Source organism: Falco biarmicus, chromosome W (genome assembly GCF_023638135.1).
Source record: "Falco biarmicus isolate bFalBia1 chromosome W, bFalBia1.pri, whole genome shotgun sequence".
In the NCBI taxonomy this organism is placed as follows: domain Eukaryota; kingdom Metazoa; phylum Chordata; class Aves; order Falconiformes; family Falconidae; genus Falco; species Falco biarmicus.
In genome coordinates, this window is record NC_079310.1 from 20,909,770 (window position 1) to 20,922,187 (window position 12,418).

General features: G+C 42.6%; 1 protein-coding gene across 1 annotated transcript in view; it reads right to left on the bottom strand.

The window, feature by feature from the left end:
- Positions 1–12,418, bottom strand: part of LOC130141923 (amyloid-beta A4 precursor protein-binding family A member 1-like) — a 137,317-nt gene that overhangs the window by 73,873 nt on the left and 51,026 nt on the right. The window contains exon 3 of the mRNA XM_056323222.1: positions 7,760–8,951. Coding sequence (XP_056179197.1) covers positions 7,760–8,851 — 1,092 coding nt within the window. The 5' untranslated portion in view covers positions 8,852–8,951. The remainder of the gene's footprint in view (positions 1–7,759; positions 8,952–12,418) is intronic.

Consider the following 12,418-nt stretch of genomic DNA (forward strand, 5'->3'; position numbering starts at 1 on the left):
GGTCTCCTCATACTCTTCCCCTGCTCCAGTGTGGCAACCCTCCACAGGAGACATTCCTCCACAAACTTTTCCAGTGTGGGTTCTTCCCACGGGCTACAGTTCTTCACGAACTGCTACAGCATGGATCCCTTCCATGGAGTGCAGTCCTTCAGGAATGGACTGCTCCATCACGGGCTCCTCTCTCCATAGGTCCTTCCAGGAGCCTGCTCCAGTGTGGGCTTCTCACAGGGTCACAGCCTCCTTTGGGTGCATCCACCTGCTCCACCATGAACCTCCATGGGCTGCAGGGGGACAGCCTGCCTCACCGTGGTCTTCACCACAGGCTGCAGGGCAATCTCTGCCCTGGTGCCTGGAGCACCTTCTCTGCCTCCTTCTTCACTGACCTTGGTGTCTACAGAGTTGTTTCACATATTCTTGCTCCTCTCTCCAGATGCAGTTTCTATTGTGCAGATGGGTTTTTTTCCTCTTCTTAAATATGTTATCACAGAGGCACTACCAGTGGTGAGTCTGTCTTTGGAGCTGGCTGGCATTGGTTCTATCAGACATAGGGGAAGCTTCTAGCAGCTTCTCACAGAAGCCACCTTTGTAGCCCCCCTGCTACCAAAACCTTGCCATGCAAACCCAGTACACCTGTTCCCTTGGGAAAGCATTCCCATCACATTCCTATTCCCATTAGATACATAATGCTGTTTATATTACAGTTAAACATAAAAGGTGTGAGATACTGTCAATCTAACTGACATCATATACAGATATTGGAAGACTGAGCTTTAAACAGTAAGCAAGGACAAAAAAAATAAAGCATACAATCCTTCAACACCAAATGTATCCACAAAGAATTCTCTGAAAAGCCTGAAAGCTCTCATATTCATATGCAAAAATAATAATTAAAAAAGCTTTTACATAAACTAATCTAATTGCTGACATATAGAAATTCAGCACTGCTTAAATATGTTAATGGTTGTTCCAGTAGCATCACAAAAATCCTAAGCTAGTCTTGTCTACAGAATATTATTCTTATTGACCAATCAGAAAGATCATACAGCGGTCTTCTAGGAACTGTCTTTCCATGTGTGCTACAAAAGTTTCTGAAAGAACTATTGCAGCCTGACCAACCCCCACCCCCCCAAATCCAAATATCATACAATCTACAGTGTGCTACAAGACATGCAATTAGAGTTATTCTGAAAAATGCTTGTATGGCCAAGTTTTGTCTTTGAAGAATAATTGCCTGTTTGTTTTCCTCAGCAAAATGAAAATACAGAGGTACAATATGCAATATACACTACAGCCCACAAGTAGCTTTTATACCAATAGCTAGAAATATTTGAGAAATCATGGAGGACAGGCAATTTATGCAGCTACTTGAAACAGTATAATCTAATATCTAAAACAAATGTCCAATACTGCTTCTTTAAGAGTTAACAGAACTGCTTTAGAATCCTAACTAAAACTTTGTCAAGATACAAACAATAAATGAATGTCAGTCTTTCTATTATTACCATAGAAAACTTTGCTACGGACTTTTAAAGTGCTTTTTTCAAGGAGTCTTAATAATAATAAGCACCTGCAACCTTTTTTTTCCTCCTCCTTGAAGACCTACCTACATTTCACTTTTAGCCCAGTACATCCAAAAATTCTCCATCTTAGCTGCATTGCTTCAGTCTAACAATGTGATCCACTTCACCTGAGAGTACTTCACTGCCCTTTACAATGGGATTTAATAACAAAAATCAATAGGAAAGACAATAGAAATGTTGCATCCAACTTATCCTGCTCAACCCAGATGGTTAGAATGTCTTCTAATACTAAAATCTGCTTGTTTTAGAAGAGTGATGCTGTTTACCAAATTTTTGCAGCAGTATATCTCAAGACCTATGATTTGTGCGCTGCATACATCTTCTATTTGTACCTTTAAATGCCTCCTTCCCATACTTAACTAAGAGCATTCACAACATACAATTTCTGGGTGGAGATATCACTTGCACATCATTCTTCCCTAGGAGACTACTTTGAAGATACAGGGCCCTTCTCTTCCAGAGGGATGAGAGCATATACCTAGGAGAACCATGGCTTTTTCTAAAGCAGGGGTCCTCAAACTTTTTAAACAGGGGGCCGGTGCGTGGATTAAGTGGCAGGAGGTCATCTGCAGCTGCTTGGTTTCCCCCCCCAACCCCTGTCGGAGGGGGGGTGGGTGGGGTTCTGTAAATACTGGGGGCCGGATTGAGGACCCTGGGGGGCCATAGTTTGAGGACCCCTGTTCTAAAGGGAATGCCTCTATGCTGTTCTGCCTGATGTGTATGTGCCAAAAAATCCATACCAGTCCATCATGAGGGCATGAACTGCACTTCTCCAGTTCTATGCACAGAATATCTAATCTAACTGCATCTGCATAGCCTTTTTGATACAGTGTCAGTTTCTCGATATCATAACTCTTGCTGCTGTGAAAAATGAACTGATATTATATTTTAAAACAGATTATACAAAACTGGGAGAAGTGGCTGATACTCCAGTCCAGAGGATTGTGCTGCCATCCAGAAGGACATTGAGAAACTGAGAAATGGGTTGACAGGAACCTCATGAAGTTCAGCAAAGGGAAATGCCAAGTCCTGCACCTGGGGAGGAAACATGCACCAATACATGCTGGGGGCCACCCAGCTGGAAAGCAGCTTGGCAGAAAATGACCTGGGGATCCTGATGGACACCAAGTTGAACATGAGTCAGCAATGTGCCTACACAACAAAGGCAGCCAGCAGCATCCTGGGATGCATTAGGAAGAGTGTCACCAGCAGGCTGAGGGAGGTGATCCTTCTCCTCTAGTCAGCACTGGTGAGGCCAACCTGGAGTCCTGTGTCAAGTTCTGGGGTCCCCAGTACAAGAAAGACATGGAGATACAGGAGCCAGTCAAGCAAAGGGCCATGAAGTTGATTAAGGGACTGGAGCATCTCTCATGCAAGGAGGGGATGAGAGAGCTGGGAAAGTTCATCCTGGAGAAGAGAAGGATTGGTGGGGCCTTAACAATCTATATAAAAAGCTGATGGGAAAGTGTAAAGATGACAGAGCGAGACTCCTCTCAGTGGTGCCCAGTGACAGGACAAGTGGCAATGGGCACAAACTGAAACACAGGATATTCCACACTTCTTTTTTTTTTTTTTTAAATACACCATAAGGGTCATTGGAAACTGGAACAGATGGTGGAGTCTGCATCCTACAAGATATTAAAAACCTGACTGGGCAATATCCTGGGCAACCCACTCAAGCAGCCCCTGTTTTGAGCAGGGGGCCTGAATGAGACAATCTCCAGTGGCCCCTTCCAAAATCTGATACTAACCCTCACAGTATCCTTCTGAACAAATCATCCAACTGTGAGTTGAGTGGGTTTATGGTGGACTGAGTGATGAACTGGCTGAAGGGCAGGGCTCAAAGGGTTGTAGTGAATAGGGCTACATTTGGCTGGCAAGTGGTCACCAGCAGTGTTCCTCAAGGTTCAATTCTAGGGCCAATTTTGCTCAATATTTTTATCAATGATCTGGATGCAGGAGCTGAATGCACCCTTAGTAGGTTTGATGATGATACTAAACTGGGAGGTGCTGTTGACTCTCTCAAGTGACAAGAGGCCTTGAAGAGGGATCTGGATAGATTGGAGTATTGGGCAATCATCAATGGCATGAAATTTAACAAGACCAAATGCTGGATTCTGCACCTGGGACAGAGTAATGCCTGAAACAAGTGTAGATTGGGAGACTAGTGGCTGGAGAGCAGCCCTGCAGAAAGGGATCTGGGGGTGCTGGTGGACAGGAGGCACAATATGAGTCAGCAGTGTGCCCTGGCAGCCAAGAGGGCAAACCGCATTCTGGGATGCATTAAACACAGCATAAACCAGCTGGTCAAGAGAGGTGATTATTCCTCTGTATTCAGCACCAGTGTGGCCCCACCTTGAGTGTTGTGTGCAGTTCTGGGCCCCACAATTTAAAAAACATGTTAAGGTCCTTGAATGCGTCCAGAGGAGGGCAACAAAGCTGGTGGAAGGGGATGGAAAGCATGTCCTATGAGGAGCGGCTGACGACACTGGGTTTGTCTAGTTTGGGGAAAAGGAGGCTGAGGGGTGATCTCATTGCTCTCTACAGCTTCCTGAGGAGGGGAAGTGGAGAGGGAGGTGCTGATCTCTTCTCCCTGGTATCCAGTGACAGGATGCGTGGGAATGGTTCAAAGCTGTACCAGGCGAGGTTCAGAGTTGACATTAGGAAGCATTTCTTTACCAAGAGAGTGGTCAAACACTGGCAAAGGCTTCCTAGAGAGGTAGTTGATCCTCTATGACCGTCCGTGTTTAAGAGGCATTTGGACATTGTCCTTCACAACATGCTTTAACTTTTGGTCAGCCCTGAAATGATCAGGCAGTTGGACTAGATGACTGTTGTAGGTCCTTTCCAAATGAACTATCATATCATATCATATCATATCATATCATATCATATCATATCATATCATTCAATATATTATATTGTAATGTAATATTTTAATATAATTTAATATAATGTGATATGATGTGAAAAGATATATTATATGATATAATATAATATGATATGATATATTATATAATATTAATTAATATAATACAGTGCATGAGGATTCATAGAAAACCTCTAGAGACTGCAAGCAGATTAGGAATCTGAATCTTTTCATATCTGTATCTGTAATATTACATTTATGTTAATAGTAAATAATATTAATAAGTTTTTCATAGAAACTTTTAGCATTATTATCTGACAGAAATCAAAACTGTCAAGCCCACAATTAATAGAAACACCAAGGTTCTATACTGTAATGTAAATTATTTCATAGTTCTTCTAATTATCCAGTGGATATTTGGTAAAAAATGTAGCAGCACTTGTTTCAGAAAGAGTCAATAGAGCTTTGTGTCAAATTAATCTCTAGTACAACTCTAATGAAGACAGCAGCATTTCAGGAAAATTTGGTGCACTGATAACATATATCTATTCTCCTTATGCCTTTTTTTGAATAAAAATGTAAAATAGGTACAGAATTACATAATTTATTGAGGAATAAAATGACTCACAGAACAGTGTAACCCTCTCAGTTCCACTGTAATGTGTTGTCCTGGTTTCAGCTGGGACAGAGTTAAGTTTCTTCTTAGTAGCTAGCACAGTGCTGTGTTTTGGCTCTGATGTGAGAACAATGTTGATAGGACACTGATGTTTTTAGTTGTTGCTGGGTGATGTTTATACTAAGTCAAGGACTTTTGGGTTTCTTAGGCCCTGCCAGTGAGAGGGCTGGAGGGGCACAGAAAATTGGGAGAGGACACAGACAGGACAGGTGACCCAAGCTAGCCAAAGAGGTATTCCATACCATATGACGTCATGCTGAGTATATAAAGGTGGGGGAAGAAGGAGGAAGGTCTGTGGGGGGGAGGAGCATCTCGCATTATGACATTTTTACATTTTTCTTCCTGAGTAACCTTTACGTGTGATGGAGCCCTGCTTTCCTGGAGATGGCTGAACACCTGCCTGCCCATGGGAAGTAGTGAATGAATTCTATGACTTGCTTTGCTTGTGTGCACAGCTTTTGCTTTACCTACTAAATTGTTTTTATCTCAACTACTGAGTTTTACATTCCTTTCCGATTCTCTTCCCCATCCCTCTGGGTGGGAGAGGGGAGTGAGCAAGTGGGTGTGTAGTGCTTGGCTGCCGGCTGGGGTTAAACCATGATGGTCCTTTCTGGTGCCCAACATGGGGAACGAAGGGTTCAAGATAACAGATTTGATTAGAATGTGCTAGTTCGAATTTATAGCTGTTATTGCTGTTTAGCTATTAAGGGGTAGGTTTCTGTGCTTACCATGGGGCTTGCTTACCTTCCTGTATATTAGAGTCTACTGCTTGTTATTGGCTGCTTCTTGCTTTCACTGCTTGCTGTACTGCTTATCATCTTACTGTGCTGTGCCTGGGAACATTCTGATAACAGCAATGGCGATGAGCCTGGGCTGGCAGATGGCCAGGGCATTGCTGCTGTTTCTGTGCTGCTGTACTGGACAGTCTGGAACTCTAGTGTGAACTCAGATCAAAGGGACTCTGACCTGTGGATGAGTCCATGTGGGATCAGGACACCCCAAAGCATCTGTAGCCGTGAACAAGTCCATGCCCGAGCAGGTATATCTCAGAGCATCTGTGGCCATGGTTATGTCTGTGCTGCAGCAGATATGCCTCTGAAAGAATTGTGGCCCAAGGACAAGTCCATGTTGGAGAAGGTACACCTTGAAGCATCAGTGGCTGTGCATGAGGTCATGCTGGAGCACCTCAAAGTGTGTGGTCATGGATAAGACCACGACAGAGCAGGTACAGCCCTGGAATGATAGTGGCCAGGGATAAGGCCATGCTGGAGCTGATTTACTTCTGAAGGGACTGTGGCTGTGGGTAAGCCCATGTTGGAGCAGGTCTATGGTGATGGCCCATGGATAAGACCATGTTGGAACAGGTGCACCTCAAAGTGACTATGGCTGTGGATGAGTCTATGCTGCAGCAGATATACCCCTGGAGAGACTGTGGCTCATTGCTGAGGCTCCACTTGGAGCAGGTACATCGCTAAGGGACTGCAGTCTGTGGGTAAGTCCAAGCCGGAGCAGGGGCAAGGGGAGGAGTTCATTGCAATGTTAAACTCTACGGGCTGATCTGAAGGGACCGGGGTGGAGATTGTAATGGATATACATTTAAATTGTTATAACTCATGATTAGAGTTTCATGTTATAGGAATTACTATTGCAGCAACCACCTGAACCATTGGAGGAGAAGCCTTACAAGAAGCAGTGCAAGTGCAGCAGTGACCTGATCTGAGCTGGCTTCGATGCCCGATAACCCCATACAACACACAACCTCTCTTCTCCTGAGTGACCACCATAAGAGATCGTGTTCATGTACTAAATGAACTCAATGGACATTTTGTGGACATTTTATAGATGTTTTTACAGGGATGGTGCATAGACTAGGGGAATGATGTCTGTGTATTATATCAAAGGATAGGAAGGGTGGTGGTGGTTAATGAGGTTGTATTGGAAAGTGTGGCATGACGTAAATGGTATGGAATAAATTGTGGATGCTGTCCTGGTTTCAGCTGGAATAGATTAATTTTCTTATTAGTAGCTGGTGCAGTGCTGTGTTTTGGCTATGATGTGAGAACAATGTTGATAGGACACTGATGGTTTTAGTTGTTGCTGGGTGATATTTATACTAAGTCAAGGACTTTTCAGTTTCTCAGGCCCTGCCAGCAAGAGGGATGGGGAGGCACAGAAAATTGGGAGAGGACACAGCCAGGACAGGTGACCCAAGCTAGCCAAAGAGATATTCCATACCATATGACGTCATGCTGAGTATATAAACTGGGGGAAGAAGAAGGAAGGTGGGGGCATCCAGCATTATGGTATTTGTCTTCCTGAGTAACCTTTACATGTGATGGAGCCCTGCTTTCCTGGAGATGGCTGAACACCTGCCTGCCCATGGGAAGTAGTGAATGAATTCCTTGTTTTGCTTTGCTTGCATGCATGGCTTTTGCTTTACCTATTAAATTGTTCTTATCTCAACCCTTGAGTTTTATATTCCTTTCCGATTCTCCTCCCCATCCCTCTGGGTGAGGGGGAGTGAGAAAGCGGCTGCGTGGTGCTTGGATGCTGCCCAGGGTTAAACCATATGTGTATTACATGGTCCCTGTTCCTTTATTTGTAACATGTGAGCCTATAGCTCTGCATACTTACGTATCCATCTAGTGGCCTCTGATCATTACAGTCCCTGGTTTGGCTAATGTCCTGCCTCATCACCCAAATAGGTTCTTTTGGTTCATCAGGGGTATAAGGAGAATGAAGAGTCCTTGTCTTTACTTCCTCAATAGCTTCTTTAATATCTTTGATGGCCAGTGATATTGCATCCCTTTTTTCCTTTTTGCACCTCTGTACTGACTCTCCTGAGTTGGCTGTGGCCCTAGAGCCAGCTGACAGTTGACCATTGCTTTCATGCTCCCTGCCAGGGAGAGCTTGAACATGCTCCAAGCTCTCCTCTGCCTCTAGCATGTCTTCAGCAGCCTTGTCCAAGCTCTGAGAGCTCATACTCTGTTTCACCTCTGCCACGATCTGATCAATATCTTCCTCTTGTTCATAGCTGTCCATTCTTGGATATGGAGCAAACTCTGCCTCTTTCTCAGGGCTGTCCGACTCTCCATCAGATCGTTCATCATAATGGTGAAGGCGGGCACCAAGAGCTTCCTTGCGATAGTTGTCAGCTTCCTCCCTTTCCCACTCATAGAGGTGAAGCCCCTCCCTAACATCAAGGTCCAGCACATCCCCAATCTCCTCATACACATGCTCCTGCTGCCTATAGTCAGCATAGGGCTCAGCATACTGCTCATCCTCTCCTTGGCGGAGGGGCTGGTGAGTGTAGACATAACCTGAGTACACTGCATTCATGGTTTCTTCATGTTCAATGGAGTGGAAATGTACATGATCAGGCAGTGTTTGATTATGAACAGCCTCAGTGTGCTCTGCTTCAGCATTTTCTGTGTACTCCTCAGACTCAGGCCTGTACTGCACTGCATATATACTCTCATCCTCATTCTCCTGTACTATATCTACATCATAGCCATGCTCTGCTGTGGCTATAACATCCCTTTCTACCATGTCCATGTGATTGTGGAAATCACTCTCAGTGCTGGCTGATCGAGCTAGCATCCCTTCCTCTTCCTGCCCAAATGGTACCCCTTGGTTGCTGTTTCTGTGGCTTGAATAGCAGATCAGAGACTGTCCTTCCTCTTCTATCTGTGAGTGCTCCAAGTCAGCTTCCACTGATTCATTCATATCTTCATTTGCTGGCTCTTCATTCACCTCCACCTCAGATGGTTCATGGAAAGTTCTGGTGTGTAGGCCACTTATTCTATAGACATTTTGTCTACCAGGACTGGAAAGAAATTAAGAAAGTGATGGTATTAAAAAACCCCACCCAAACACAACCACAAACAAAACAGTCAAACAAAAAAGCCCCACAATATGGAGACAACAAACAACCCCAGAGTAACCAAAGGCACCCTTGCTTCTCCAACAAAGTTTTGGTTTCATCAGCTCTGAAGTCAGAGGACAACCAGCACAACAGCATGACCTTCCAATGCAAATTGTTTTCTACCAGCACCATTCAATCAGAGATGGGACCACAATTCCTTTGAGAATTGCAGTTTACAGTTTTATGGACAAATTCTCTGGGAAAGAATCCATTGTCTCAGACCAGTCCAAGAGGTGCTTCTATGGAATATCCAGACATCTAGACAATGTAGAAAAAATGCACATCAAAGCAACTAACTTTCACCAGGGGCTCAGTTGTGGTAGAGATATTGTGGTAGGATGTGGCAGTGTAAAATGACAGAGATTTTATCCCATTGCAGTAGTCTGCAATTGGTCAGATATATGATACCTTTGCAGACTAGACATTTCCAACATGATATCTTCAACCAAGATCCTCATTCTAGGTACCTTTCAGTCAATGGAGAGAAAAAAAGACTTTTAGGGTACAATGCAAAGTGCCTATTTCTCTTCCCTAGAGAAGCATAAGATAGCTAGCTCTAGTATAGACATCTTCATTAAATACATCTAAAATTATGCAAAAATACTTCTGCCCCAAATGTCTTTCCTAAAACAGTGAGACATTACAAATATTCATAACTGTGACCCTTGCTACATTGAGACTAGTGAGACATTTTAGTTTTATCAAATGTGTTCTGTTCAGAGTAAAAAAAACTTAAATGATGACATAATTACAATAGAGGTCTGCCAACAATGATAATTATATACAGCATGGAAATAAGATAAACCTATAAGAATACAGCTTATCCTCTAGATGTTTCTCAAAGCAACCAAGTTTACCTAGCTCAGAGGGTATAGGTTTTACCTACAAATAGCAGCTATTCTGAACCTTGTCCAGTGTTTTAAAATGTAGTGTCAGAAAACCATATCATGTATTTCAAGTGTTATTGCATAGCCATGAGAGAAATATAATTTTAGCCTGTGGTTTACTACCAAATATAAGGGGGAGGGGGGAGAAATGCCTGTCAGAAGACTTATATTTTGTTATATAAAATGATGCTATAAAATATGTCAGATACCAATAATAATTAAAAATCAATTCAACACATAGAATAGAACTTGAACAAAATTTAGTGAATTCAGGCAGAGAGTCTTAAATTACACTGCTGCACTAAACAAGCTCTGTGCAAAGCCACAGAAATGGTTGTTGGGTTTTTAGTTTGGTTGTTGGGGGTTTTTTTGTGTTTTTTTTAATTATTTTTTATTCCTGCAGAGAAAAAGCAATAGTGATTTCATCTGCTGTTCGTCAGATGGGCAGGGGAGGGCAGCTAGGAGTTATTTGTGCTACATCTCTATAGGAACCCCCAGCAGGTGTAGCTTCCATTTCAGCAAGTGTTTCACCTTGTTGTGCCATACCCATTGTTTTAGTCTTTAAAACTAAGTCCTTAAAATAGAGGAAAAGGAAATCTTGGCCCAGGCTCCAGACAGACTTTTTTCATTTCCAGAAGTAACACAGACATAATTTGCACAAATCTAACATCCTATACTTAGCCTCTAATACATGCCTTTCCCACCTTCCTCAAAAACAAACAAAAAACCCGAAAACAAACCTAGGACTTAATTCATAATACATAGATACAAAATACTAATTAAGAAATCACATAAAAACATTATTGAACAGATAAACATACCATACACAAAACTAGGACTTCATGTAAACGAACAGCAAACAGAAGTAGCTCATTTATTTACACTTGCGTCAAAAATATTAGAAAATTGGGGTGGGGGTGGGGAGGTGTTCTTTTAACTGAAAAAGTGAAAGTGCCCTCCATTGACAGGGTAATGCCTTTTTCATCCAAGATTTCTAAGAACTGAGGAGAAATTGAAGATTTCTTACAACATGCATTATAAATAATGAGAACTCCCCAAACAGATTACTAGAGCTATATTGTTTAAAGAAACACTATAAAAACACTATAAAGAACAACAGCATTGAAGAATTTTAAATCTTAATCATAAATTAAACAAAAAGAAAAGTGAAGATAATAAGGAATATTAGGGTTTAGAAAAATCCATTCCAATAATTTATTTTTTGCATTGAAGTTTGTGGTAAAATTCCCATTGATTTACAAAGACAAATAATTGGGCCTAATCAGAATGTTATTCAAAAATCCTGCCTTCAATCAGTTGCACTCAAAGCACCAATGACATCTAGGTAAGAGCCAGTGGCTCACTCACAGAGAAAGGGTAGTAGTAGAGAGAAATGAAGTTACACACAGCCACACAGAATGACAAATTTTCTGAAATGTTTATAATTTATATCCTGCTACATATCTTTAACTGAACATCAAGTTATGGACTGTGGTGGGTTTACCTTGGCTGGCTGCCAGACCACTCTCTCACTCCCCTTCCTCAACAGGACAGGGGGAGAAAATAAGATGGAAAAGCTCATGGGTTAAGATAAAGACAGGAAGATCATTTACTAATGACTCATGGGCAAAACAGACTTGAGGAAAATTATTTTAATTTACTGCCAATTAAAAGAGATTTGGATGATGAGAAACATATTTAAACAACACCTTCTCCCCACCCCTTTTCTCAGGCTCAACTTCACCCCTTCATTCCTGACTCCTCTATATCCCCACATCCCAAGCAATGCAGGGGGAATGGAAACCAGGGGACTTAGGTCAGTCCATAACAGTTCCCTTCTGCTGCTCCTTCCTCCTCACGCTTTTCCCCTGCTCCAGGATCGGCTCTCTATGGGCTGCAGTTCCTTTAGGAAATATCCACCTGCTCCAGCATGGGGTCTTCCATGGGCTGCAGTGTGGATATTTGTTCTGGAGTGGTCTCCTTTTAAAGGCTGCAGGGAAATATCTGCTTCACTGTGATCTCTTCTAAAATTTCCACAGGATTCAGGGGAATCAGTGCCTGGAGCACCTCCTGCCCCTCCTTCTTCTCTGACCTTGGTGGTTCTCACACATTTTTCCTCACTTCTCACTCTGCTGTGCACCATTTTGCCCTTTCTTAAATATGTTTTCACAAAGGCACCATCAGCTTCATTGATTGGCTCAGCTTTGGCATTCAGTGGATCTGTTGCCAAGCCAGCTGAAACCAGCTGTGACCTTCACAGGGCAGCCTCTGGCCTCTTCTCACAAAAGTGTTAGGGAATTTTTATTGTAGCCCTTAAAGTGATTTAAACACATTTGTGCTTAAATATATAAAAAAATATTAATGAACAGTGCACTGCACAGAGTCCTACCACCATAAGTGGTTCTACAAGGAGTCTGCAAAGATGCATCATGAGCAGATTTCTTATATACACTTGCACCAGCTCAATCCCATGAGCCATTG